The 24,764-nt window shown below is 41.8% G+C and overlaps 4 protein-coding genes across 4 annotated transcripts; all 4 read left to right on the top strand.

Annotated features, from left to right (window-relative positions):
* Positions 1-215: 215 nt before the first annotated feature.
* Positions 216-1,943, top strand: LOC106084981 (vitellogenin-1-like). Its single transcript, XM_013248970.2, has 3 exons — positions 216-468; positions 532-911; positions 1,013-1,943. The coding sequence occupies exons 1-3, from the start codon at positions 246-248 to the stop codon at positions 1,691-1,693; spliced, it is 1,284 nt and encodes a 427-aa protein (XP_013104424.1). The 5' UTR covers positions 216-245; the 3' UTR covers positions 1,694-1,943.
* A 5,964-nt stretch (positions 1,944-7,907) lies between these two features.
* LOC106084979 (vitellogenin-1-like) lies at positions 7,908-9,531 on the top strand. Its single transcript, XM_013248969.2, has 3 exons — positions 7,908-8,187; positions 8,266-8,573; positions 8,644-9,531. The coding sequence occupies exons 1-3, from the start codon at positions 7,980-7,982 to the stop codon at positions 9,358-9,360; spliced, it is 1,233 nt and encodes a 410-aa protein (XP_013104423.2). The 5' UTR covers positions 7,908-7,979; the 3' UTR covers positions 9,361-9,531.
* A 6,293-nt stretch (positions 9,532-15,824) lies between these two features.
* Positions 15,825-17,225, top strand: LOC106082862 (vitellogenin-1-like). Its single transcript, XM_013245599.2, has 2 exons — positions 15,825-16,090; positions 16,157-17,225. The coding sequence occupies exons 1-2, from the start codon at positions 15,871-15,873 to the stop codon at positions 17,179-17,181; spliced, it is 1,245 nt and encodes a 414-aa protein (XP_013101053.2). The 5' UTR covers positions 15,825-15,870; the 3' UTR covers positions 17,182-17,225.
* Positions 17,226-20,297: 3,072 nt separating this feature from the next.
* On the top strand, positions 20,298-21,721 carry LOC106082881 (vitellogenin-1-like). The gene is made up of 2 exons (XM_013245622.2): positions 20,298-20,548; positions 20,621-21,721. Exons 1-2 carry the CDS (start codon positions 20,326-20,328, stop codon positions 21,661-21,663), a joined length of 1,266 nt encoding a protein of 421 aa, XP_013101076.1. The 5' UTR covers positions 20,298-20,325; the 3' UTR covers positions 21,664-21,721.
* The last annotated feature ends 3,043 nt before the right edge of the window (positions 21,722-24,764 follow it).

Below are 24,764 nucleotides of genomic sequence, written 5' to 3'. Positions count from 1 at the left end.
AAAAAACCTTTTTTTACGCATAGACAAATTTTATGCAAAAAAATGTCAACGCAAACATTAAGCGTTGGCGGTAACTAAAATTGCTGGTAACAATAATACCAACATTCGAAAGTATAAAAACTTGGTTGAGGCTTGGAGAATACACAGATCACTTGGATCATTGTAAAGGTTTTAGTAAGTTGCAAATTTACCGAGAATTGAAAACAAAAAGCTTTGAAGAAGGCTGCAGAAAGTTGTAAACAGTTATGAATCCTTTGAAAGCTATTTGTATTGTGGCCTTTTTGGCTGCCGCTGTTTGTGCAGCACCCAATCATCACCACCAATACTCGTCCTCCAGCAACAAATTGAAGCCAGCCCAATGGTTGTCCATGTCGCAATTGGAGAAGACCCCCTCCCTTTCCGAGGTCACCGTGGAGCGTTTGGAAAATATGCCCTTGGAAGAGGGTGCCCAGGCTTTGCAGACAATCTGTAAGTAAACACGGGTAGGAAACTAGTTCCCAGTTAATGAGGAGTTCTCCCGTTTCTTTGCAGACCATGTTGCCCAAATCAACAATGAATTGACCGCAGACTATGTGCCCAACCCCAGCAGTGTGCCCGCATACATTGTCAAGTCGAATGGCCAAAAGGTTCCCACCACTTTGGACAAATTGGCTGCCACCGCTAACCAACAATCTAACTTTGGTAATGGCGAGGTCACCATCTTCATCACCGGCTTGCCCGAAACCACCAAGACCGTGGAGGAGCCCAACAATGAATTGGTTAACGCCTATGTTGAACGTTACAGTGGTCAAAGACAAAAGAACACCTATGCCAAATTTGCCCGTAACAGCAACAAACGTCACTTCGATTATGAAGAAAATGATAATGAAGATGAGTGGGAATCTGGCAAACAAAGCTCCGGCAATCTTGTGGTAAGTAACACCTAACCCACTGCCCTCTTCCCCTCTTCCCTAGATGGTGAAAATTGATTCTTGGACATGCAACTAATGCCGTTTTGTTGGCTTTCTTTTAGGTCATCGCCTTGGGCGAAAAATTGCACGACTTGAAACACCAAGCCACTTTGGACATCGAGGAAACCGGTGCCATGATCGGTCGCGAAATTGTCAAAATGAATACCCCCCACGATAATGTCCATGTTATCGGCCAAAATGTTGCCGCCCATGTTGCTGGTGCCGCTGGCCAAGAATACAAACGCAAGACTGGCCACAAATTGTACCGCATCACTGCCTTGGACCCCTCCAAAGTGTATGCCGATGATGCCGAAACTTTGAGCGGCCTTAGCCGTGGTGACGCCAAATTCGTCGATGCCATCCACACCTCTGCCTTGGGCATGGGCACCACCACCCGTGTTGGCAATGTTGACATCTTCCCCAATGGCCCCAGCGCTGGTGTTCCCGGTACCAACAATGTTGTTGAAGCCTCCATGCTCGCCACCGAATTGTTTGCCGAATCTGTTCGTCCCGGTAATGAACGCAACTTCCCCGCCGTCGAAGCCAGCTCCCTCGAGAACTACATGATCAACAATGGCTATGGCAAGCGTGCTTACATGGGCATCGATCTTGCTACCGATTTGGAAGGTGACTTCATCTTGGAAGTCAATGCCCAACGTCCCTATGGCAAGAGGAGCTCCCCCAAGATGTTCAACCAAGTTTCCCACAAAAAGTCCTGGGAAAATGCCAAACGTTTTGAATAAACAAAACGAAACTGCCCGCATCGACTATGATAACAACTGCAAGATGACCCACAAACAATGAGATACCAGGAAGAGTGATCTAAGAAACCGATTCAGATACAAGTTGTCCATTAGATTTAAGTAGCCCTCAAGCTTCAGTATGAAACCATCAAGTAACAACTAACAAAAAAGCTAAACAATAAGAACAAAATTGGTTGGCGCTCACTTTGTTAACAAATAAATTATTTTGCATTTCTTTAAAAAAAAGGAATTTCTCTTGAGTTTTATTTTATAACTTTTTGAAAAATATATATAATAAAAAAAAAATAAAATTTTTAATAGATTCCCAGAAAAATCCATGATTGGCAAAAGAAAAAAACAAAATATACGTCCTCTTTGGTAACTCTATCCAAATATAGACCGATCTGAACCACATACGCCACGGTGTCAAATTTCAGTGAAATCGAACAACAAGGGCGCCTTTTATGGCTCCAAAACCATAAATCGAGAGATCGGTCTATATCCAAATCTGGACCGATCTGAGCCAAATTAACCCAAAATTTCGGCAACATCGGACCATAAATGCGAATTTTATAGGCCCAAAACCTTAAATCGAGAGATCGGTCTATATGACAGCTATATCCAAATCTGGACCGATCTGAGCCAAATTGAAAAAGGATGTCATAGGGCCTAGCACAACTCACTGTCGCAAATGTCGGCGATATCGAACAATAAATGTGCCTTTTATGGGTCCAAGACCTTAAATCGAGAGATCGGTCTATATGGCAGCTATATCCAAATCGGGACCGATCTGAGCGAAATTGCAAAAGGATGTCAAAGGGCCTAACATAACTCACTGTCGCAAATGTCGGCCATATCGGACAATAAATGTGCCTTCTATGGGCCTAAGACCTTCAATCGAGAGATCGGTCTATACGGCAGTTATTTCCAAATCTGGACCGATCTGAGCCCAATTGAAAAAATATGTCAGAGGGCCTAACACAACTCACTGTCCCAAATTTCAGCAAAATCGTATAATAAATGTGGCTTTAAAGGCCTAAGACCCTAAACCATCGGATCGGTCTATAAGGGGGCTATATCTTCGAACTCAACCTGCTAATGGACAAAACAAGAATCTGTGCAAAATTTCAGCTCAATATCTCTATTTTTTAAAGACTGAAGCGTGATTTCTACACACAGACGGACGGACATGGCTAGATTGTCGTAGATTTAGACGCTGATCAAGAATATATATATACTTTATAGGGTCGGAAATGAATATTTCGATGTGTTGCAAACGGAATGACAAGATGGATATACCCCCATCAGGGGGGTATAAAAATTAATGTAACAATATGTTAAAACAAGTAAAAGCGTGCTTAGTTCGACCGGGGCGAATCTTATATACCCTCCACTGTTGATCGTATTTGTCGAGTTCTATGCGCGGTATCTCTTTTTAGACGATCATAGAATATTGAATAAAAACTGTTATGCTATGGGAGCTATATCGTCCGATTCGGACCATAAATGTATGCTGAACATTGTAGAAGTCATTGTGTAATATTTCAGTTCATTCGGATAAGAATTGCACCTTGTAGGGGCTCAAGAAGCAACCTCGGGAGATAGGTTTATATGGGAGCTGTATCAAGCTATGGATCGATTCAGACCATATAAGACACGTATGTTGAGGGTCATGAGAGAAGCCGTTGTAGAAAATTTCAGCCAAATCGGATAAGAATTGCGACCTCTAGAGGTTCAAGAAATCAAGACACAGATCGGTTTATATGGCAGCTATATCAGGTTATATGCCGATTTACGCCATACTTAGCACAGATATTGGAAGTCATAACAAAACACCTCATGCAAAATTTCAGCCAAATCGGATGAGATTTGCGCGCTCTATGGGCTCAAGAAGTCAAGATCCAAGATCGGTTTATATGACAGCTATACCAGATTTTGAACCGATTTGAATCATAGCATAGTTGTTGGAAGTGATACCAAAACACTATGTGCACAATTTCAGTTAAATCGGACGAGAATTACGCTCTCTAGAGGCTTAAGAAGTCTAGACCCAAGATCGCTTTATATGGCAGCTATATCATGTTATGGACCGATTTAAACCATACTTAGCGTACCAAAACACTACGTGCAAAATTTCAATAAAATTGGATAAGAATTGCGCACTCTACAGGCTCAAGAAGTCAAGACCCAAGATAGGTTTATATGACAGCTATATCAGGTCATGGACCGATTTGAACCATACTTGGCAGAGTTGTTGGATATCATTACAAAACACGTCGTGCAAAATTTCATTCCAATCGGATAAGAATTGCGCACTCCAGAGGCTCAAGAAGTCAAGACCCAAGATCGATTTATATGGCAGCTATATCAAAACATGGACCGATTTGGCCCATTTACAATACCAACCGACCTACACTAATAAAAAGTATTTGTGCAAAATTTCAAGCGGCTAGCTTTACTCCTTCGAAAGTTAGCGTGCTTTCGACAGACAGACGGACATGGCTAGATCGACTCAAAATCACACGTCGATCAAGAATATAAATACTTTATGGGGTTTTAGACGCATATTTCGAGGTGTTACAAACAGAATGACGAATTTATTAGACAATATGGGAGTGAGAGCAGAGACAACGGAGGACATGTTAAGGCTTTTGATGAAAACCCATTTCCACAGGACTCATGGAGACACTGGAATCTTGGAATAATGACGTTGATCGAAGGTTTATAATAACGAAATTTATGGTGAAGGAATCATTGAGGAGCGTCAAACCATTTAAGTCACCCGGACCTGATGGGATATTTCCGGCGTTACTAAAAAAGGAGATCGACTATCTGGCGCCTTATCTGGCCAAAATTTTCACAGCGTGCCTAGGACTTTTATATACTCCGAAAGCCTGGCAGGAGGCAAGGCTGGTGTTTATACCTAAGCCCGGCAAGGCAAGTTATGCGACATCAAAGGCATACAGACCCATAAGCCTTACGTCCTTTCTACTCAAAACCATGGAACGTATCGTGGACACCATGATAAAGAGTATGACATCGAGCGAACTGCTCAAATACAAACAGCATGCCTTTGTCAAGGGAAGGTCTGTGGAGACTGCCCTGCACGGGGTTGGGCATAAAATAGAAGAATCGTTCGATGCCAAAACGTACACACTGGCGGTATGCATTGACATCGAGGGGGCTTTTAACTATGTGCGGAGCGACAAACTGATCCAATCCTTAGACCAGTACCGGGTGGACCCGGTCCTTAGATACTGGATAAACTATATGCTTAGGAACAGGTGGATAAATTGTGTGTCCAATAGCATAAATATAAGGGAGAAAGTGGCATAGGGCACGCCACAGGGAGGCATTTTATCGCCACACCTATAGGTGACCACCATAAATGATCTGTTACGGATGCTGACTGAGGAGGGATTTGAACCCGTCTGCTACGCTATGATGTTATAATACTTCTAAGAGGTAAGGATCCGAACGAGCTATGCAGATGGGGCGAAAGGGTCTTGCATATGGCATATGACTGGGCTAGACCCAAAGGTCTCAATTTTAACCCAGACAAGACTGAAATATGCCTGTTCACGAGGAAGACGAAGGTGGGCGAAATTAACGCACCACGTTTCCTCAATAAGACGATTTATATATCTAACAAGGCCAAACACTTAGGTGTAATCTTGGACAGAAAACTGAATTGGAAGTGTCACATTCAGGAGCGTACTGAGAAGGCTCACAAATGTTGGGCACTATGTAGACGGGCCGTAGGCTCGAAATGGGGCCTGAATCCTAGGATAGTCCACTGGCTCTACAGGAGCGTGATTAGACCAATACTAACTTACGCCTCAGTAGTTTGGTGGACTGCTATGGAGAAAAAGTGCAACATAAGGACCATACAACAGGTTCAGAGAACATGTTGTCTTGGCATAGGCGGAGTGATGAGGATCACGCCCACTAGGGCACTGGAGACTATTCTAGATATCCAACCTATTGACACACAGATTAAGTGTGAGACAGCCACTACGGCTATGAGACTTAAGGCGATGGGAGAATTGATTGAGGATGGGAGCAGCTCATACCATCGCGGTATAATCGAGGCGAAACCTCTCCACCTTCTTCCAGGTTTCCTATCGGATACCTGAGATGAACCTTGAAGTCGAGTGCGACGCACTGCTGCCATCGGCACAGTCTTTCATTGACGGAACCCTAGTATTGCCATCTGGAAGATCATGTTACACGGATGGATCAAAGCTAGAGGACAGAGTGGGCCTGGGGGTTTACATTGAAACCCCAAGGACTGACCTCTGTTTTAGACTGCCTGACCATAATACGGTCCTGCAGGCGGAGATCCGGGCGATCACGGAATGCGTGAAATGATGTGGTGCTAACGCGAGGACGTCGAGTGTGAACATCTTTACCGACAGTAAAATTGCCATAAGGGCAATAACAACCAGGACGGAAAGGTCGCGAACAATCTTACAGTGTAAGAAAGAGATTAACGCCTTCTCTGAGCATGGGAAAAACCGGATCGTTTGGGTGCCGGGCTATAACGGAGGAAGTGGAAATGAAAGGGCAGACGATTTGGCGGTGAAGGCCAGAGGATTGCCGTCAATAAACTTGGTTAACCCAAAGCCTTTCGGGTCGACGCAGTCCGAGTTAAGGGAGTGGGCGACGATTGCGCATGCAACATTGTGGAACAGCGAAACGGTCGGTAGGACGGCGAAAATCCTATGGGGGGATCCAGATCGTGAGAAGGCGAGGCTATTGCTGAAAGGAAGCAAGAAGGAGGTCACTAAAGCTATTGGTATCATAACGGGACACATGGGACTACGAGCTCACTTAAGTAAAATCGGTGCGGCAAGTGATAGCATGTGTAGGGCATGCGGGGAAGATGATGAGACGTTAGAGCATATCCTTTGTCATTGCCCGGCTTTCGCGTCCAACAGATACCGGTACTTAGGTGGAGACACAATATCAGATATGAACCAACTAAGGGGAGTGGCATTGAAAACAATTAAGGATTTTGTAAGTAGCACGGAATTCCTAACTTAAAATTTTCTTTTTTGAGGTTACTTTATAGTTTTTAGAGCGCACAATAAGCCGATTACTGGCTTATAATATATATAGCTCCCATATAAACCGATCTCCCGATTATACTTCTTAAGCCTCTATAGGGCGCAATTCTTTCCGATTCGGCTGAAATTTTGTACAACGGCTTCTTCCATGACCTTCAATTTTCGTGCCAAATATGGTCTGAATCGATGTATAGCCTGATATAGCTCCCAAGTAAACCGATCTCCCGATTTTACTTCTTGAGCCCCTAGATAGCGCATCCATTACCGAATCGGATCATAACTTGATATATCTCCAATAGCATAGCAATTCTTACCCACTATACTTTGTTTGGCTAAAAAGAGGGCAAAGAACTTGACGAATGCTTTCCATGGTGGAGGGTATATAATTAGCACTCTCTTACCTATTTTCTTTTATTTTCTCAAACATTTTCGGCGTTAGCACTCACCTCAATCGGGCCTAAAATAACAACCTGAGGTCTCCAAGAGAAACGGCTATCGACCAAAGGTGATAGACTCGTGCCGTTCAATATAATCTAAACAAAAAGGTTAGGCAACATGTGGTTTGCTTTATGAATTTTTATCCAAAGTAAGGTCAAAATCGGTGCATAACCTGATATAGCTCCCATATTAACCGGTGTTTCAATTCGAAATCTTGAGCCTCTAGAGCCCGCAATTAATATCCCATTTAAGTTAAGAGAGAAAAAATCCAAAATCGTTTTTTTTTTATCCAAAACTTTTCCCCATGTGAAAATCTTTCTTTTATGACCTATATCAAAGGTTTGGCCATATACTTAAGTTGTCAGGAAAGTTGAGGTCAAAACACCTCAAATCAAACATTGGTAAACAACAGCAAACAGAAATTGCCCAAGAGTTGAAATAAAATACAATATCAACAGCAAGTACATTTGTATAGCCGTATCACATAGTAGTCAAGTCAGGTCAATGACTGGTGAGCCAAGAGCTCAGCATTAATTAAAAGCAATACCGGCTGAAAAACATTTCACCACTAATGAAAACAAAAAAAAAAAAGAAAATTTAAAAATGCTTATATGAAGAAATGGCATTCTCTGATCTCAGCAAAAATCAACAAAAATTCTCAACTATAAAGAGTACCGGTCAAACCACAAACCGTTACAGTTCAGTTTTACCACTGATCAGTGAACAACACAAGAACGCAACTAACGCATCCATTATCTAGGACTTGGTCTAGGAGAAACATGAATCCTTTGAAGGCTCTCTGTGTGGTAGCCCTTTTGGCTGCCAGCGTTTTGGCTGTGCCCAATCATCAGCAATCATTGAAGCATAAGCCCACCCAATGGTTGTCCATCAATCAATTGAAGGCAGCCCCTTCTGTGGAGGATGTGTCCATTGAAAACTTGGAACGCATGCCCTTGGATGAAGGTGCCAAGGCCTTGCAAACGATTTGTAAGTTGAAACATCACAAATAAATAGCAGGGGAATTGTATGGTGACTTGACTTTTATCTTCTCCACCCCCTTGGCAGATCATGTGTCCCAGATCAACAACGACTTGAAGCCAGCTTTTACCCCCAGCCCCAGCAACATTCCCGTTACCATTGTCAAGAGCAATGGCCAAATGGTCTCCACCACTTTGGACAAGTTGGCCGGCACCACCAAGCAAATGCCCGACTTTGGTAATCAGGAAGTTACCGTCTTCATCACTGGCCTCCCCTCCCAAAAGAGTGAGACAGTCAGGACCGCTAATCACGATTTGGTTGGAGCCTACGTTGAACGTTTCAACTACGAAAACTCCAAGAGCCATGGTGAAGCTCCCAATGCTGGCAACCTTGTGGTAGGTTAATAACAGAAACCTCAAACATGGGAATCCCCTTACTCATCTCTTAATGTCTTCTTACTTTCAGATCATTGATTTGGGTGAACAATTGTCCACCTCCAAACACTACATGTTGTTGGACATCCGCGAGACCGGTAACCAAATTGCCCACGAACTCATTAAGATGATGGAAATGTGCGGCATTCCTCCCAACTCCGTCCACATTGTTGCCCAAAACATTGCCAGCCATGTCGCTGGTCAGGCTGGTAGGGAATTCGAACGTGAAACTGGCAAACAAATCAGCCGCATCACTGCCTTGGACCCATCCCCCGTGTATGCCAAGATCTGTAACTGCTTGCTTAGCCTTTCCCGTGGTGATGCTGAATTCGTTGATGCCATCCACACCTCCGCCTGGGGCATGGGTACTACTGAACGCGTTGGTGATGTTGATATCTTCCCCAATGGTCCTTCCAAGGGTGTTCCCGGTTGCGATAATGTCGTCAAAGCCTCCATGCGTGCCACCCACTACTTCGCCGAATCTGTTCGTCCCGGTCAAGAGCACAGCTTCCCCGCCGAAGAGACCAGCTCCTTTGATGAGTTGAGGAGCAAGAACACCTGCGGCAAACGTGTCTACATGGGTCTTGCCATCGACAAGGATGCCGAAGGTGATTTCATGTTGGAAGTCAATGAGAAGAGCCCCTTCGGTAAGAGAACTCCAGCTCACCAACAAAGAAACTGCCATCGCGCCCACAAATCCTCCTCTTCTTCCTCCACCTCCTCCAAGTACTGGTCTTCCTCCAACTAAAGGGAGCGGCGGCGGATACAAGAGTGTATGCCGAAATTGCTAAAGTTGCTATGATGTGATTGCGTCCATTTCCATTTAATTTTAGAACAAAAAAAAAAACTGTTTCGAATTTTATAATTTGTATATTTTCTAAATAAATTATTTTCTTTTTTTTGCATTTTGAAAAAGTAATTTTTATAAAAGTTTTTTTATTAAAATAGGAAATAGGTTTTTATGACAATAAGGAAGAAAATGAGCATTGGGAGCCTCATGGTTTCTGCTAAAAATTTACACAAACTGAAGGGCATCATTTTACTTAGCGCACCACATTTCTGCAAACCAGGCAAAAATTTAACCTTCTAGGAGCAAAAGATGGCTAATCGGGAGAAGGGTTTATATGGGAGCTCGTTTAAAATTATAAATTGGTTTGGACCAAAGTTACCATTGGTAGTCAAAACAAAGCACTACAAGCTTCCAGCCAAATCGGCCAACAATTGCGGCTTCTAGGGAATCAAGAAGTCAAATCGGGTGATTGATTAATATGGGCGCTAAAACGGGTTATCCACCGATTAGGATCATACTTCACCCGACCGTTGGAAGTCACAACAGGACGTCACGTGCAAAATTTCAGCCCAATCGGATAATAATTGCAGCTTCTACGGGCTCAAGAAGTCAGGTCGAAGGACCATTATTTACGGAAGATATATCCAAATCTGAAATGATACGGTCTATTTGCAACCTGAATCGGAAGATCGATCTATACAACATTTAAATAAGGTCTGACGTGAACCATATTCGGCTCGGATATCAGGTGGCCCTATCCAACTCACTGTTCCAAATGAGGCTTTTGTGTGCTAAATACCCCAAATCGGCTGATCATTCTATATGACAGCTATATGGAAATATGGCACGACTTGGACCATATTCAGTACGAACATCGACAACTTTTTACTTTACTATACTTTACATTAATTTGCCATTACAGAAAATGTATTCCTCTGGCCGAACGCAGTATAGATGTCCAAACGCCTCGATCTTCTGCACTTCTTCTACAATCTCTGACATCCAGTTTGGAGAAGTCGCTCTCCGTTTGGTCATCCCGTCGGAGTTTTGTTCTTCTTCTTTTAAGTTTTATTTTGCGGTCTCCTTTTAAAGACTTATTTGCTGGAGCCTCTTCATCCATTCTGACAACATGACGTAGCCAACGCAACCGTTGTATTTTGATGCATATACGACACCTTTATTATAACCACCACCATAGGATGGGGGTATACTAATCTAGTCATTGCGTTTGTCACACCTCGAAATATTGATATATTATAGTACACCATAAAGTTTATATTGGGTTGCCCAAAAAGTAATTGCGGATTTTTTAAAAGAAAAATGCATTTTTAATAAAACTTAGAATGAACTTTAATCAAATATACTTTTTTTACACTTTTTTCTAAAGAAAGCTAAAAGTAACAGCTGATAACTGACAGAAGAAAGAATGCAATTACAGAGTCACAAGCTGTGAAAAAATTTGTTAACGCTGACTATATGAAAAATCCGCAATTACTTTTTGGGCAACCCAATATATTCTTGATCATCTCGACATTGTGATTCGAACTAGCCATGTCCGTCTGTCGAAATCACGATAGCGACCGAACACGTAAAGCTACCCGCTTGAAATTTTTCACAGATACTTCAAATTAATGTAGGTCGTTGGGGATTGCAAATGGGCCATATCGGTTCAGATTTGGATATACCTCCCATATAAACCGATCTCCGGATTTGACTTTTTAAGCCAGTGGAAGCCACAATTTTTGTCCGAATTGTCTGAAATTTTGCACATGATGTTCTATTATGACTTCCAACAACTATGTCAAGTACGGTCTAAATCGGTCAAGAATCTGATATAGCTCCCATATGCACCGATCTCCCGATTTGTCTTCCTGAGCCCATGGAAGCCGCAATTTTTGTCCGATTTGGCTGAAATTTGGACATAGTGTTTCATTATGACTTCCAACTACTGCGCCAAGTACGGTCTAAATCGGTCTATAACCTGATATAACTCCCATATAAACCGATCTCCCGATTTCACTTCTTAAACCCATGGAAGCCACAATTTGTGTCCGATTTGGCTGAAGTTTTGCATGTGGTGATCTGTTATGACTTTATCAACTGTGTTAAGTACGGTCCAAATCGGTCTATAACCTCAGATACGTAATTTACTATCGAATACCTGTCATTTGAGCCCCATATTGACATGAACGTCCAATATGTCTGTTTTGGGGAATTTTGGGATTGGGTTGGCCCGATGGGTACTAAGGCCCAATTTTAATATTATACTCGTATTCTATGTTACAGTACCTTTCATTTGATATGCATATTGTCCCGATTGGTCCATTTTTGATTTTGGGTGGGTTTTTTGGGTAACTGGGGAGGGTCCGCCCCCTTCCGAAATGAACAAATTTTAAAGCCTATTTCTCCTTCCTGGCCATATTTGCAAACTGCTCCCGAATATCTTTCATTTGAGTCCCATATTGTCATGATCGTCCAAAAAACCTATTTGAGGGGGTTTTGTGGTTGGAGCGGCACCCAGTTACTTGGACCCAATTTTTAATATGAAATCGTACTCTACTCCTGAATACCTTTCATTTAAGTCCCATATTGTCCCGATCGGTCCACTTTTATTTTTGAGTGGTACTTTTGGGTACGGAGCCACCGTAGCGCAGAGGTTAGCATGTCCGCCTATGAAGCTGAACGCTTGGGTTCGAATCCTGACGAGACCATCAGAAAAAATTTTCAACGATGGTTTTCCCCTCCTAATGCTGGCAACATTTGTGAGGTACTATGCCATGTAAAACTTCTCTCGAAAGAGGTGTCGCACTGCGGCATGCCGTTCGGACTCGGCTATAAAAAGGAGGCCCCTTATCATTGAGCTTAAAACTTGAATCGGACTGCACTCATTGATAAGGCCCACTAAGGCCCTGTTCCTTAGTGGAATGTTCATGGCCAAAATTTGCATTTGCATTTTACTTTTGGGGTAAGGGGGAGGGTCCGCCCCCCTTCCGATATCAAAAAATTATACAGCCTATGTTTCCTTCCCACCCATCCACACCAACCCACACAATCTGTGAATATTCCAAGGTAATCGGTTCAGCCGTTTTTGAGTCTATACGGAACAAACAAACAAACACAAATTCAATTTTATATATAAGAAGAAGATGAAGGATTTTTCTCTCAAACACCCCATTTACCTCCTCATCTCCTTTAGAACTCAAGCTTCGGAGCCATACAACTGTAGCAGAGCAGTGGTTTGTATAGTGTAATCTTCGTCTGTCGAGATGTGGCTTTGCTCCTCTTGCCCAAATTGTTGTTCTAAATTTTAGAAAAATCGGGCTATAAATTCTGTTTTTATGGGCTAAAGACCCAATATCGGTTGATCGGTTTATATGGCAGCTATATCGAAATTACGTCCTATCTGGACGATCTGGATCTCGGATAACGAGGGCCTAGTCCAACTAGTTGTTCAAAATTTCAGCAAATTCGATTCGGTAAATTCGGATGTTAGGGGCTTAAGACTCCGTACCGGGAGATCGGTCTTTACGGCATATACATCCAAAATATTGTATGGTGCGATCACTGGATATGGATGTCATAGAATAAAACTAAAATGCAAATTTGCCCATGAACATTCTATTAAGGAACAGGGCCAAACTTGCCACATATCAATGAGTGCTGTCCGATGCGATTTAAGCTCAATGGCAGGGGCCCCCTTTTTTATAGCCGAGTCAGAACGACGTGCAACACTACGTCATCTCTTTGTAGAGATGTTTTTGATGATAATAAAACTCAAACTCCGTCTTATATGGGGAGATTATCCTTATGGGGGTTACATCAAGATATAGTCCTTCGATCTTAATTACCTCATTCTTCGTTGGTACCTTTCCGTGGGTCTAGGATGCAATTCGCTTGGTCATGGTGCAATGTTGCATGGGTAATAGAAAAATACGCAAGACTTTTTTAGGAGTGCAATGCTTGAAGAACAAGCAAGAGCGTGCTAAGTTCGGCCAGGCCGAATCTTATATACCCTCCACCATGGATCGAATTTGTAGAGTTCTATGCGCGGTATCTATTTTTAGGCAAACAAAGAATATTGTAATAAGAACTTTTATGCTATTGGAGCTATATTTAATTATAGTCCGATTCGGACCATAAATGAATTTAATGCTGAACATTGTAGAAGTCATTGTGCAATATTTCAGTTCTTTCTGATAAGAATTGCGCCTTGTAGGGGCTCAAGAAGCAAAATCGGGAAACAGGTTTATATGGGAGCTATATCTGGTTATAGACCGATTCGGATCATACTAGACATGGATGTTGGAAGTCATTACTCAAGTCTTTGTTCCAAATTTTAGCGAAATCGGATAAAAATATGGGTGACATATCGAAATCTCATCCGAAATTGCCCATTTGCAATCCTCAACAACCCACAAGAGAAAAACGTACCTATGCAAAATTTCAAGCGGGTATCTTTCGCGTTTGACCGCTATAGTGATTTCGACAAACGGACGAACGGTCATGGTTAGTTCGACTCAGAATGTCGAGACAATCCAGAAAATATATACTTTAAGGGGTCGCAGATAAATATTTCAAGGTGTTACAAACGAAATGACTAGATTAGTATACTCCTACCCTATGGTGGAGGGTATAAAAAGGGAAATTTAAACTTTTCGCCATAGTGCACTTTTTCACTATTTTCATCAGAATTTAGGAAGATTGGGACCAGACGAACTTCACAGGGAGCCGTTTTATCAACTCTTTTGTAGCTTTTGTTTACCTCACTGAAATTTGGATCAAGGACTTCAGTTATGACTTTCAACATCCATGCCAAATAAGATCCAAATCGGTCTTACATAAACCGATCCCCGGATTTGACTTCTTGAGCCCTTAGAAGCCTCTTTTTTATCCGATGGGGCTGAAATTTGGATCAAGGACCTCAGTTTTGACTTCCAACATCTGTGCTAAATATGATCCGAATCGGTCTATAAACAGATATAGTCCCCATATAAACCGATCCCCGGATTTGACTTCTTGAGCCCTTAGAAGCCTCTTTTTTTATCCTATTTGGCTGAAATTTAGATCAAGGAATAGGATTTGCCGTCCGATGTTTAAAATTCTTTTTTGCTGGATACTGCAAAAGGTATTTTTGAACACTATTCGGCAAAAAATTAGACCATAAATAAAGATTTGGCAGCCCGAACAAATTTTCGAAATACCGAGGTGACCAACTTTAGGGGCCTGCCAAAAGACGCTCGGAAAACCTAGACAACCTTGAAATTTTCCACACGATCTCGCTCGTATCTCAGATCTAACCATTTAAAATTTCAAAGAGATATCTTTACTCGCTCTCACACCGCTTATTTTTTACTTTTTTTTCGATTTTCTCCCACTGTGCGATGTAGTGAGTTCGGCAGATGGACAGACTTGACTTCATTGACTTCCGTGTAAAACGATCAAGAATTTATACACGCAGATCGATATGTCGAAATGTTGCTAACAGAATGAATAGATTAGTATACCACCATCCTGTGGTGGTGGGTATAAAAAATATAAAAAACACCAAAATCGGACCACGAATGGTAGTTTTGAAGCCTGAACAAAATATTGGCCGTTGCGACCAACTCTGAGGGTCCAACAACTGACCTCTCAGCACGGGGTAACTATGAGGAACTCTGTGTACGAGATGTTTATCGCTATCCACAGGTAGCGGTGGAATGGTTCATACGAAGTAGCTGCAACCATTAGCGTCACCAGCCAGCAATTTGTGTGCTAATTTTTTCAACTTCAACGTAGTTTTTAAAATTCTGGGGAGGCTAAAACTTTTCAGGTGTGTGCTAAGCCCACCCTCTAGAGGCCTATCTACGCTTATGGCTGCAAATGGAGTCGCGGGCAATCACGGATACCGGCTCAATTGAGTGCATGTGATTCTCGATACGACAAAGCGAGAACAACAGCAACAACCAATTTGCCACTGGACTCCCAAGTGCCTTTAAAAGATGCACAAAACCTGGTTTACACCCTAGTTTTGGTAGATTTATTTCTGTTCTTTTATATTCACTACCTTTTTGTCATTCGATTTGCAACACATCTTACAATACATTTCGATGTTTTAATAAAGTTCTTCTCAGAAGCTGTGTGCATTAATTTTTTTCAGTGTATGGAGAAAACCTCAAAAAAACTCTTTTATCATCACCAGCAACAATGACCAATGTCCGTCCCTTGGTACTTGTTCTATTTTTCTTAATTTTTTTCTACTCTCTTTTTCCCCTACTTATGACCTTTGCTGTGAGACACGCATAGCGTGGTATGTCAGCAAAATTTTTTTCCACAACTTAAGCCGCAATGCTTAGGTGCCCATTTCAATTTAAGTATAAAAACTCTTGCTTCAGCAAGAGCAAGACACAGTTCAACTATTTGAGCATAGTCAACTAGGGAGCAAAGAGTCATCCAGATTTTATTTGCAGCAGCGTAGACGTAGCGAAGATGAATCCATTGGGAGTCGTGTGTATTGTGGCCTGTTTGGCTGCTGTTGTGTTGGCCTCGCCTTCCGACTACAAACGTGGCAGCTATTCCAATAGCTTGAAACCTTCGCAATGGTTGAAGCCAACCGAACTGGAGCAAACTCCTTCTTTGGATGAGATTTCCTTCGAACAATTGGAGAATATGCCTTTGGAAATGGGTGCCAAAATGATGCGTAAATGGTGTAAGTAGAGCTTATGTCCCAAAAACCCCATTACCTTCTTAACCTGCGAGTTATTTTCTTTCCCAGATCATTTGTCCCAAGCTGGCCATGGCATAGCTCCCGTCTATGTGCCCAGCCCCAGCCAAATTCCTGTACACATCTACAACAATGGCCGCAAGGAAACCACCGATTTGAACCGTTTTGTGCAAACCGCCAAGAAAATGCCCACTTTTGGTGATGAGAAGGTTACCATTTTCATTACTGGCTTACCCCAAACCTTGGACAGCGTTAAGAATGCCAACAAGAAATTGATCGAATCTTTCTTGGAACGCGATGAGCAAGAAGCCCAATCTCTATCCAGAAATGGCGGTGATGAGCGCCGCAACTGGGAAAACCAGAAGCAATGGACTGGCCGCAGCTTGGTTGTCATCGATTTGGGCAACACCATCACCGATGTTGAACGTTATGCCTCTTTGGATGTTGAGCGTTGCGGTAAAATGCTTGGCATGAGCTTGGTCCAATTGACCAAGGAATGTGATGTGCCCGCCAAACTTATGCATGTTATTGGTCAAGGTGTAGGTGCCAATGTTGCTGGTGAAGCAGGCAAAACATTCAAGGATAACACTTCCCAAAAACTGCGCCGCATTACTGCCTTGGACCCTGCCGTTCAAATGGCCAAGGAACGCCATGCCTTGAATGCCTTGGCTCGCGGTGATGCTGATTTCGTCGATGCCATCCACACCTCCGCCTTGGGTTTGGGCACCACCAGACGTGTTGGCGATTTGGATTTCTTCCCCAATGGTCCCTCTGAAGGTATGCGTGGCGCCCGCAATGTCGTTGAAGCTTCCATGCTTGCCACCGAATACTTTGCCGAATCTGTCCGCCCCGGCAATGAACACAACTTCCCCGCTGTCGAAGCCAACTGCATGAAGCAATACAAGAAACACGAAGGTTATGGCAAACGCACCTACATGGGTATTGCCGCTGCCCATGATGTCTCCGGTGACTACATGTTGGAGGTCAACGAACAGAGTCCCTATGGCAAGAGAACTCCTGCCCGCAAACAGAAAATGTCCCACAGCGGCCGCCAAGAAAACAGCTACGATTATTAAGTAGGTGGTAGTTGTGCCGAAATGTGAAAATCTATGATTTTGTATGACAGAATTTGAATTTCATATTTTTTTTTTTTAATTTTCTAAACTTTTTTAAATTATTTCATTGTATTTGCAAAGTGTTTTGAAAGAATAAATGTAAAACATGAAAATCTCTTAGTCATCTATCTGTATTACAAAGGAACTAGCCGAACCGGACCCGCTCCGTTGCGCCTTCTTTAACTCTCTAATATCTTTTTAGGGTGGGGACACTTTGCCCTGAATGTCAATATCGAATTCGTTCCATTGTAACCTATGTCCGCCTATGACGCTGAACGGCTGCGTTCGAATCCGGCACAAAACATCGGACAAAATTTAAAGCAGTGGTTATCGCCTCTTAATGCTGGCGCCATTTGCGAGGTACCATGCCTGGCATGGTCATGCAAAAAATTCTCCCCAATGAGGTGTCGCACTGTGGCACGCCGTTCGGACTCGGCTATAAAAAAAGGTCCCATGTCATTGAGTTTAAACTTGAATCGGAAAGCACTCATTGATGTGTGAGAAGTTTGCCCCTGCTCGGTTTCTGGGCAAATTTTTACTTAACTCCGAAATGCAGGTTTTGAGTCCGTTCTAAGCTCTAAATTGTCCTGATGGATCTATATATCCATTTGGCGAGTTTTGGGTGGCCCCCGAGGCACCAGACTACAAACCATGTTTTGTTTTTAGTGACTGTAAGAGTGCAAAAAATGTCGAACGAATCGCCACCAATCTCCGAGATCTGGTGTTTTTAAAAATTACGGTAATGAGAAGTGCTTTTTTTTGGGAGGGATGACACTTCAGTCATTTTTACTCAAATATGGATATTAAATTCGTGCTACACTCACAAATCCCTTTAATTTGGGCCTCATATTGCCATGGTCTGTAAATATGAACCGTTTGGAGGGTGTTTGAAGCTAGGGCGGCCATGGGTACTTTGCCCTAAAAATAGATATCAAATTCGTTCTTTACCATAGTCGAATATGAAGTTTAGTTAAGGGCGAGCTTAAGAGCGTACCCCCAAACTCATGGCTCCAAAATTGAATATCAAATTCGTTTTCTACTCTCAAATACCTTTCATTTGAGTCCCATATTGTCATAATGGGTCAATCAACCTATTTCCAAGTACCCGGCGAAGTGTCCCCACCCTAAAAAGATATTAGAGAGTTAAAGAAGGCGCAGCGGAGCGGTCCCGGTTCGGCTAGTAGGCTATATAATTTGTCCGGAAGGGGGCGGTCCCTCACCCCTACCCCCAAAGCACCACCCAAAAATAAAAGTGGGCCAATGGGGACAACATGGGACTCAAATGAAAGGTATTCGACGGTAGAGACGAATTTTAAATTAAAAATTTGGTCCAAGTTGATATATCTTCCGACATGCGACATGAATATGGTCCATATCGGACCATATTTACATTTAACTGCCATACAGCACGATCTGTCGATATATGGAATTAAGCCCTGAACAAGCGCATTTATTAACCGATCTCGCTGAAATTTGAAACTGTGAGTTGATTTAAGCCTCCCGATCAGGAGGAATATATTTTAATAAAGCTGTCGATTTAGGGTCTAAAGCCTATAAAAAGCTCATTTTTTACCCGATTCCACCGAAATTTAAAAAAAGGGAGTTGTTTTAAGCCGACATCCGACCTTAATATGGTTCAGATCGGACTATATTTAGATATAGCTGCCATATAGACCGAACTTCCGATTTAGAGAATTTAGCCCATAAAACCCGCATTTATTACACGATTTCGCTAAAATTTCAAACAGTGTGTTGTTTAAAGCCTTCTGTTATGCGTCCCACATATGCTCCAGATCGGTGCATATTGAGATACAGCTGTCAAATAGACCGATCTTCTTAATGCCATAAAAATCTCATTTATTGCCCGATTTCGCTGAAACTGTGACTTGTATAAGAGTTCTCGGCACCTGAATCAAATATGATCCATTCCAGCCCATATTTGGATATAACTATAGATTTGGTAGTGGTAGTTATAATAAAATAGGATGATGAATATATCCATGGTGATGGGTAACCATAGTTCGTAACGGTCGAAGTTAATACGTTTTTACTTGTTTTACTTCCAAACTGTATACATTTTTAATGAGATATCGGATGTTCATGCATACTACAGCAAAGTCAATGAAATTCTTGTCACCAATCATGAATCAAAATGAAAATCGAAACACAAATGCCTTGGTAACTGCAAAATACCAAGCAAATCTCGGCCAAAATTTCAACAACAACAAAAAAATCGAATATCCCCGAAACCAGTGGAGACATTGTTTATCTTAAGAAAACTATTTTGTAAGGATTTTTGACTACTATCCGGCAAAAAAAAGGAATTTTGGTAATCGGATCGGAATTTTGAAAGACTTGGCTGCCGGGGAGACCAACCTTCGACTTTTATGAAAACACGATTATTTTCAACATCCATTTAGTTTTAATGTTTATGGAAATATAAGAACGAAAATTTCTGGGAATTCCCGGAAACCTTGGAAAAGAAAAAAAAATTTTTTTGGTTTACCGAGACTGCAAAAAGGAAAGGTTCAGGTTCTAATTCGATCCAAGCATTTTAACATATTCGCACTAGGTGAGGAACAGAGCACTTCTTATATCGCTATCGGTCATGGCAACAAGTTAAGTGTATCATATCGCACTGAGATTGTATTTACTTTCTCCGCAATTCCGATTTCAACCACAACCATCTTTTAGCAAACATCTCAGGTTAGAGGCTTAACTATACATAGTACTATGTATATGCTTTTATTCTAAGATAAATTTTTAAATACAAAAAAATTATGAACCCAATAATTTGTTAAAAAAATGTCATTGTGGCAAGCGAAGCAGAGACTATGACACTTCCTACATATGGCAAAAAAGATATTCCCAACAGAACGCAAGGCAAAAAAAAGAAAAATCGCAAAATAACCAAAGCTCATAACGGTGTCAGCAAAACTTAAACTGTAGCAAAGCTATTTTCGTCAAGTATTGGCCAAATTGGTATATGGCTATAAAATGCTTGCTACATATCCGACAAAGACACAGTTCAAGTTTGAAGCATAGTCAACTAGGTACATTTACAAAGGCATCCATACTTTACACAGAACCATAACATTGACAAAGATGAATCCATTGGGAGTTTTGTGCCTTGTGGCCTGTTTGGCTGGCGTTGTCTTGGCCTCGCCCACACACCATAACTACAACAACTATAACAGCAACAGTTTGAAACCTTCCCAATGGCTGAAGGCCATAGAATTGGAGCACACCCCATCCATGGATGAAGTTACCTTCGAGCAATTGGAAAAAATGCCTTTGGATCAGGGTGCTGAATTGATGCGCAAATATTGTAAGTAAAACTTTGTACTCGTGAGTGAGAGAAAACCGCAGTCTACAGAAGACCAATATTTTTCTCTTCCAGATCATTTGTCCCAAGCTAGCCATGGCGTTGCCCCTGAATATGTGCCCAGCCCCAGTCAAATCCCTGTCCATATCTACAGCAATGGCCGCAAGGAAACCACCGATTTGAGCCGTTATGTTCAAACCGCCAAGAACATGCCCAAATTCGGAGATGATGAAGTCACCATTTTCATTACTGGCTTGCCCCAAACCTTGGAAAGTGTTAAGGAGGCCAACAAGGACTTTATTGAAGCCTACTTGGAACGTTGCAGCCAACAACCCCATGCCTATGCCCAATGGAATGCTGGTGAGGAACGCCGCAACTGGGAAGATCAAAAACAACTTGGCCGCAGCTTGATTGTCATCGATTTGGGCAACACCATCACCGATGTCAAACGTTATGCCTCCTTGGATGTTGAACGTTGCGGTGAAATGTTCGGCAAGACTTTTGTTGAATTGAGCGAAGAATGCGATGTGCCTGCCGAAATCATCCATGTTGTGGGTCAAGGTGTTGGTGCCAATGTTGCTGGTGTCGCTGGCCAGAAGTACTATGATGAAACCTCCGAAAAATTCCACCGCATTACAGCCTTGGACCCTGCCGTTCAAATGGCCAAGGACAGCCATATTTTGACTGGTTTGGCTCGCAGTGATGCTGAATTCGTTGATGCCATCCACACCTCTGCCTTGGGCTTGGGCACCACTAGACGTGTTGGCGATTTGGATTTCTTCCCCGAAGGTCCCTCTGCTGGCAGCCGTAATGCCGACAATGTTGTTGAAGCTTCCATGCTTGCCACCCACTACTATGCCGAATCTGTTCGCCCCGGCAACGAACACAACTTCCCCGCTCGGGAAGCCAACAGCATGGCTGAATATAAGAACAAGGAAAGCTATGGCAAACGCACCTACATGGGTATCGCTGCTGCTCGTGATCTCTCCGGTGACTTCATGTTGGAAGTCAACCCACAGAGTCCCTATGGCAAGAGAACCCCTGCCCACAAGACCAAAACATACCACCACAACGACTACCACACAAGCAACGACTATACCACCTCTCAAATGGATTAAAATATTTCAAATAAAATCGAAACTATTTATTATTAAATGAAAACTTTGTACAAAATAAGATTAATAAAAATATCTAGAAAAATAAAAAATTTAAGCAGTGACATTTTGGCAAAAAATTCATTTTTGGCAGAATTTCTTGTTGGATTTTGAGGATTTTATTTTGCAAAAATTCGAAAAAAAATCCTTTTTAAATAACAAATTTCACAATTTTTGTTTGTTTCTCTTTTCGAGACGAGCTGAATGATCGAAGATGCAAATGGAAAAGTAAAGCCAAAGGTAGCAACACACACCAACCACTATGGCTTCAATTGCTATTGCAAATCGAATAAAAATTACTTTTTAAATTAAAATTTTTAGCAAAAGCGTGCTAAGTTCTTCCGGGCCGAATCTTATATACCCTCCACCATGGATAGCATTTTTCGAGTTCTTTGCGCGGTACCTCTTTTTAAGCAAACAAAGAATAATGAATAAGAACTGTATGCTATTGGAGCTATATCAAGTTATAGTCCGATTCGGACCATAAATGAATTTAATGCTGAACATTGTAGAAGTCATTGTGTGATATTTCAGTCAATTCGGATAAGAATTGCGCCTTGTATGGGCTTAAGATGCAAAATCAGGAAATCGGTTTATATGGAAGTTGTATCAAGCTATAGATCGATTCAGACAATATTGGACAAGTATGTTGAAGGTTTTGGGAGAAGCCGTTGTACAAAATTGGATCAGGGTGCTGAATTGATGCGCCAACTCGGATGAGAATTGCACCCTCTAGAGGCTCAAGAAGTCAAGATCCCAGATCGGTTTATATGGCAGCTATATCAAAACACAAACCGATTTGGCCCATTTACAATCCCAACCGACCTACACAAATAAAAAGTATTTGTGCAAAATTTCCAGCGCCTAGCTTTACACCTTCGAAAGTTGGCGTGCTATCGACAGACAGACGAACATGACGGACGGACGGACATGGCTAGGTCGTCTAAAAATGTCATGACGATCAAGAATGTATATACTTTATGGGGTCTTAGGCGCATATTTCGAGGTGTTACAAACAGAATAACGAAATTGGTATACCATCTTATGGTGGAGGGTATAATTATTGGCCGGTACATGAATAATCATTTGCGGCTTTTGGAATTAAAGAGTTTTTGGTTTTGAATAAAAGGAAGGCTTTTTACCGTAGACGAATCTGCCTACGTACGTAATAATACTACGTTTACGGCCAACGTTTGATATGTTGAAGCAAAACGTTATACGGTTACAATAAAAGCAAAACTTCGTAATAAAAGTAAGTGATTTGTCGTAAACATTTCCCAAACATTTTATTGTTTTGTGTGTAGACATACCCATCCCTCTGTTTCTTGAAATCACTCTACATCATTAAGTTCATAAATGGGCTATATCTTGATATAAACGCCTTTATACTGATCTCCCAGTTCAATTCATTAAGATGTTTTTCTGCCCCCAATTTCAATGAACAAGCGTGCGGAGTTTAGATAAAGCGATCTCCGCCTATGACGCTGAACACCTGGGTTCGAATCCTGGCGAGATCATCAGAAAAACTTTTCAGCGGTGGTTTTCCCCTCCTAATGCTGGCAACATATGTGGGGTACTATGCCATGAAAAACTTCTCTCCAAAGAGGTGTTGCACTGCGGCACGCCCTTCGGACTCGGCTTTAAAAAGGAGGCTCCTTATCATTGAGCTTAAACTTGAATCGGACTGCACTCCTTGATATGTGAAAAGTTTGCCCCTGTTCCTTAGAGGAATGTTCATGGGCAAAATTTGCAATTTGCAATTTGATCTCCCAATTTAAGTATTTGAGCCCAGGAAGTCTCTTTTACTACCCATTTTCGCCGTTACACTGAATTGAATGGACCATGAGTATGGACCAGATTTGGCCATATTTTTGTATGCAGCTGTTACATATGCCTGTTAACCGACTGAAGACATTGAACGCACAAAACTCGCATTTCCTACCCAGATTTACGATATCTAGAAGAGATCCCTTAACACTAGTGCATGTTATGATCAATATCAAAACGTACGCTCTTACTCCTGCAATTTGAAGCAGACCCCTTGTAACAGAAACATCCATGGTTTTATATGCAGTACTCTTAAAGAATACACAGAAACGACATAAGGAGAATTAGTTTTGAGTTATTCCCGGCGATTTTTTCAGTAATTAAGTTGGTAGTTACGTATACGTAGGTTGGAATAGGTTACGTATACGTATACGTAGGTTACGTATACGTAGGTTGGAAAAACCTACCACAAATTTAGATTAGCCTACCAACCTACCAAAAGGATAAAAACCTAAAAACGCAACACTGGTTCTGAGTCGATCTAGCCATGTCCGTCCGTCGAAATCCCGATAGCAATTTGTGGCTTGTAAGTGCTTATTGAGGCCTTACAAACCGCAATTTGTCGAATTTGACTGAAATTTTGCATGAAGTGTTCTATTTTGATATCCAACAATCGTGCCAAGTACGGTCCAAATCGGTCAATAGACTGATATAGCTCCCATATAAACCAATCTCTCGATGTGACTTCTTGAGTCCTTACAAGCCGCAATTTTTGTAAGATTTGGTTGAAATTTTCCATGCGGTGTTCTGCTACGACTTCCAACAATTGTGCCAAATACAGTCCAAACCAGTCTATAATCTCATATAGCTCCCATATAAACCGGTCTCTGGTTTATCCTTGTTCGGTTCGTAAAAGCTTCAATTTTTGCTGGTTTAGCAGAAGTTTGGTATGTAATGACCAACCCGTGGCACTAATGTCCAACCACAATATTTTAAATATCTCGATTTCTGTAACGAATTCACTGAGAGCTACTTTTCTATGTTAATATTGTTTAGATATAGCCGAAATATATATCCAACCAGAAATGTCCAAACCGTGGCACTAATGCCCAACCATTAAATTTCAAATACCTCGATTTCTGTAACGAATTCAGATTAATTGGGGACATTGGTGGATTTCCCTCCCTTTTTTCATATGAAAACCCCTTTTCTGTGTTAATATTTTTCAGAAAATTTAGTCAAAATTTTAGGTCGCATTTTATAGAGTTATAATAAGGCTACAAAAAATCGAATCATAT

Source organism: Stomoxys calcitrans, chromosome 4 (assembly GCF_963082655.1).
Source record: "Stomoxys calcitrans chromosome 4, idStoCalc2.1, whole genome shotgun sequence".
Taxonomy (NCBI): Eukaryota; Metazoa; Arthropoda; class Insecta; order Diptera; family Muscidae; genus Stomoxys; species Stomoxys calcitrans.
The sequence above is the reverse complement of the archived record's forward strand: the minus strand, read 5'-3'. Positions and strand labels throughout refer to the sequence as shown.

Excerpts from the sequence above, each read along its gene's own strand:
- LOC106084981 (XM_013248970.2), top strand. The coding sequence starts at position 246 with ATGAATCCTTTGAAAGCTATTTGTATTGTGGCCTTTTTGGCTGCCGCT. Across the intron at positions 469-531 it reads CCAGGCTTTGCAGACAATCT|ACCATGTTGCCCAAATCAAC; the intron begins GTAAGTAAACAC and ends GTTTCTTTGCAG. Across the intron at positions 912-1,012 it reads AAAGCTCCGGCAATCTTGTG|GTCATCGCCTTGGGCGAAAA; the intron begins GTAAGTAACACC and ends GCTTTCTTTTAG.
- LOC106084979 (XM_013248969.2), top strand. The coding sequence starts at position 7,980 with ATGAATCCTTTGAAGGCTCTCTGTGTGGTAGCCCTTTTGGCTGCCAGC. Across the intron at positions 8,188-8,265 it reads CAAGGCCTTGCAAACGATTT|ATCATGTGTCCCAGATCAAC; the intron begins GTAAGTTGAAAC and ends CCCCCTTGGCAG. Across the intron at positions 8,574-8,643 it reads CCAATGCTGGCAACCTTGTG|ATCATTGATTTGGGTGAACA; the intron begins GTAGGTTAATAA and ends TCTTACTTTCAG.
- LOC106082862 (XM_013245599.2), top strand. The coding sequence starts at position 15,871 with ATGAATCCATTGGGAGTCGTGTGTATTGTGGCCTGTTTGGCTGCTGTT. Across the intron at positions 16,091-16,156 it reads CAAAATGATGCGTAAATGGT|ATCATTTGTCCCAAGCTGGC; the intron begins GTAAGTAGAGCT and ends TTTCTTTCCCAG.
- LOC106082881 (XM_013245622.2), top strand. The coding sequence starts at position 20,326 with ATGAATCCATTGGGAGTTTTGTGCCTTGTGGCCTGTTTGGCTGGCGTT. Across the intron at positions 20,549-20,620 it reads TGAATTGATGCGCAAATATT|ATCATTTGTCCCAAGCTAGC; the intron begins GTAAGTAAAACT and ends TTTCTCTTCCAG.